The 3,564-nt window shown below is 35.9% G+C and overlaps 1 protein-coding gene across 1 annotated transcript; it reads left to right on the top strand.

The window, feature by feature from the left end:
• Positions 1–421: 421 nt before the first annotated feature.
• LOC149803446 (uncharacterized) lies at positions 422–3,198 on the top strand. Its single transcript, XM_089953154.1, has one exon. It carries the CDS (start codon positions 648–650, stop codon positions 1,479–1,481), a length of 834 nt encoding a protein of 277 aa, XP_089809280.1. The 5' UTR covers positions 422–647; the 3' UTR covers positions 1,482–3,198.
• Positions 3,199–3,564: the final 366 nt, after the last annotated feature.

The following is a 3,564-nucleotide window of genomic DNA, read 5'->3' as shown; positions in this document are numbered from 1 at the left end:
TCAACATCAGTTGCCAGTGTCTCTCATGTATTTACGACTTTTAGCAAGATACTATTCGATAATTGTAATTACTAACATTGACTAGCCTCCTTTTCTTCATCTGGCAGAATCAAGTAAACGTTTTCGTTTACGCCAAATATTGCCCGATCATTATTCATCATTACAAAGAGATTGAATGTACTTGGGAATTAAAGGCAAAAATAAATCTTTCCAGTCTTCCTGATATAAATTAGACTATATATATCAAACAAAATGTCAGGTATATGTCCTATGATCTACGATAAAATTCGTTCTTGACCTATATTCGTTTTCCTATAAATTACACCGTACTTTCTCTTTCCATAAGGAATACATTGATCTGTTATGTAATAATGTAAATTTCTGAGTAGGAATTTATCTGGTATCTCCAACAAATGTTTACGCAGATCAAACTCGCCATGTGTCATATGAGCCTTACTCATAAATAGTTTGGACATTATGTCAGGCGATGTTTGATGGAAAGGAATTTTACATCCTTGACTTAATGTATATTTATTCTAAACGATTTAAGTGAATTACTCATGTGTACATATTCGCTTATTGAGCGATATACTGTTTAAAGAACTAAGGAAGAAAGGACTTTTTTTAATCTACCAAATTCGTTAACGATGAATGTTCTTTACTTACAGCCATCGAAGATTCGTTATTCTCAGGACTCAATTAACAACTATTTCGACAGTAAATGTAGACACAGCAATACTCTCATCGGCGAAACACTGGATGATTTATGCGAAGGAAGGTGTCGAATAGAGGATATTGTAAAGATTTCCGTGGTCAAAAAGAATGGGAAATGGTTCACGGCAGATAATAGACGGTTGTGGGTTTTCAGGCATTTAGAGCGATTCGCAAAGTGTACAGAAATTCAAGTGTACGAATGTAGCTACATACCTGATCATAAGTTTACTACTCTCAACGATGGCGAGAGTGTGATTGTGAGACGCAATCCTGGGGGTCGATGGTACTGTAAACCTACCCCAAAATTCAATGACGTTGCCTCAACTAAAACTGTCTTATCAGAACGGAACGTAAAGCTTGAACATCCGCTCCCCTCTCGTTTGATTCAGGACCGACTAAGTACACAAATTGCTGCCGAGCAGAAACCACTTTCAAAACCTCCAAACAGAGACGAAATACAGTTTACTGCCAAGGGAGGTATGCATACTGCAACTAAGGAACCAGAGGTACATGAACCGAGAGTTCAAGTGCATAAGACCTTCGATCACTCAGCCCATATCAAATCAAATCCCAGATCCTCGGATATTCAGCACGCCCCCATTATACCAACCTCTGCTAATAATCACGACGATGATGTACCCATACTGGCGGAGGAACGGAAAAAGCCGGTACCGGATGAAATCAAACCTATTCACATGGCGCCTAAATCCAAAGGAGAAATATATAATTCAGGGAATCTTGACTGCTGCTTGTGTGTGATTTTGTAATCATTGCGACTTCAACTGTTATACACCTGATAAGCCATAAGACTTTGAACATCTATTTTTTTTTCTAGACAGAATTGCATCTACTCCACGATGAAAAACTGAAGCATGGATAGTATTCGGAACATTTTGTTGTGTGTATCTAGACAGAATTGCAACTACTCCACGATGAAAAACTGAAGCATGGATAGTACTCGGAACATTTTGTTGTGTGTATCTAGACAGAATTGCAACTACTCCACGATGAAAAACTGAAGCATGGATAGTATTCGGAACATTTTGTTGTGTGTATCTAGACAGAATTGCAACTACTCCACGATGAAAAACTGAAGCATGGATAGTATTCGGAACATTTTGTTGTGTGTATCTAGACAGAATTGCATCCACTCCACGATGAAAAACTGAAGCATGGATAGTATTCGGAACATTTTGTTGTGTGTATCTAGACAGAATTGCAACTACTCCACGATGAACAACTGAAGCATGGATAGTATTCGGAACATGTTCGTCAGATAATGGAGTTGTAGGTTTCCCTCCAGCATCTATCATCATCTGTTCAGTCAAAACTTAAAAATTGTGAATTAAACACCATTTCTGTTGATATTGTATAGACGAGAACTTCTCCGAAGATTATATGACGTAATCCGTTGCATTTAAATATATTTAAGACGGTTTCAAAGGTATTAGAAATATTTAGACCAACTTTAAATTGTACAAATATGGTAGACTGCTCGTGGTGAAGTTTATATTTGATTATCCTTTAATTCGAATAGATAGGTAGGTACAAACCTGGATGGATAGATGTGCGTTTCAATGGAGAGATTCCGTGGTTCAAACGTTGCATTCGAGAATTGTTAACTGGATATTTGCCAGCAAATATTAACATTTATAATAATCAATTTACAACTTTAGTTTTGTCAAAACATTCTTTTTAAAAATATCTTTACTTGTTATTTCAGGAGACCACAACCAGTTATCTTAAAGTCTATTTTCATTTTTGTTTTAAATATTCCAACATGTATCAATGGCATGTTAGCCTCCTGTTGATTTGCGTGTTATCGTCCATGATCTGTTGGTTGCAGCAAAGCTGAATTTATTCTGTATATAAATTCTTATCATGAAACCCGACACTTACGGTATGCAAAGACGACACGGGGATAATTTTAATTCCCGGATTGTACTCTATAACCTGTTATCTTGACAAGCAATCTGAAATCTTGAGCGTAATGCTTACCGTCACTGATTAGAGTCTGTCAACTGCTTAAAGGAACTGTTTACAGTTTGTATAATGCTTACAGTCACTGTTTACAGTCTGTCAGATGCTTACAGTCACTGTTTTGGTGTATCATTGATTCCACAGTACAATATGTAAAGAAAATTTAGCAGATGCAAATAACTTCACCTTACACCTGTAGATGAGAGTGTAGCATGGGTGTATGCCAACACTCTCTCTATTGTGCATATTGTAGATGCAAATAATATTACAACTGTCAGTGTCTCAGATGTACGTCATATCTGCAAATCGCCCCTTTATTTCTATTTTTCCGTATTTTCATTTCAGTCTCCGCTACAATCCGATACAGTTTCTAAAATGTCATGTTACTTTTAGTCTAAGTCAATTTATTAAGCATTCTTCCGTATATTTTGTCACCGCTAACGTTCTGTTACAGGTTTGTAATTTTGACACTACTTTTTCTTCAAGACAAATTCTATTTTACAATTTTCTCGTATTTGTTTTTGTTCAATCTCTGGTACAATTTCAGAACTGTAGTACTACTTTTAGTTCAAAATAATCCTGTTGCAGTTTTCTTTCTCCGCTTAAGTCCGGTACAGTTTTGGAATTTAATACTACTTGTAGTCTAAAACAATTGTTTAACGTTTATACGGATATTTTGCAGTCTCCGCTGAAGTTCGTGACAGTTTCGGAATTTAGTACTACTTTATATGTCACGTACATTTTCGTGTTGTTATGAGTTGATTCCATTGATTGAAGCTACTTATGACTTCAATACTATATATACAAACATATTGACACCTCAAACAATATCTGAGGTATAAGTAATGGTTTATATATAACTCTCGAATA

This window comes from Sinohyriopsis cumingii, chromosome 3, assembly GCF_028554795.1.
Source record: "Sinohyriopsis cumingii isolate HCF-2022 chromosome 3, ASM2855479v2, whole genome shotgun sequence".
Taxonomy (NCBI): Eukaryota; Metazoa; Mollusca; class Bivalvia; order Unionida; family Unionidae; genus Sinohyriopsis; species Sinohyriopsis cumingii.
Note: the sequence above shows the minus strand (reverse complement) of the source record. Positions and strands in the feature narration are given on the sequence as shown.

Coding starts and splice junctions, on each gene's coding strand:
- LOC149803446 (XM_089953154.1), top strand. CDS start 648: ATGAATGTTCTTTACTTACAGCCATCGAAGATTCGTTATTCTCAGGAC.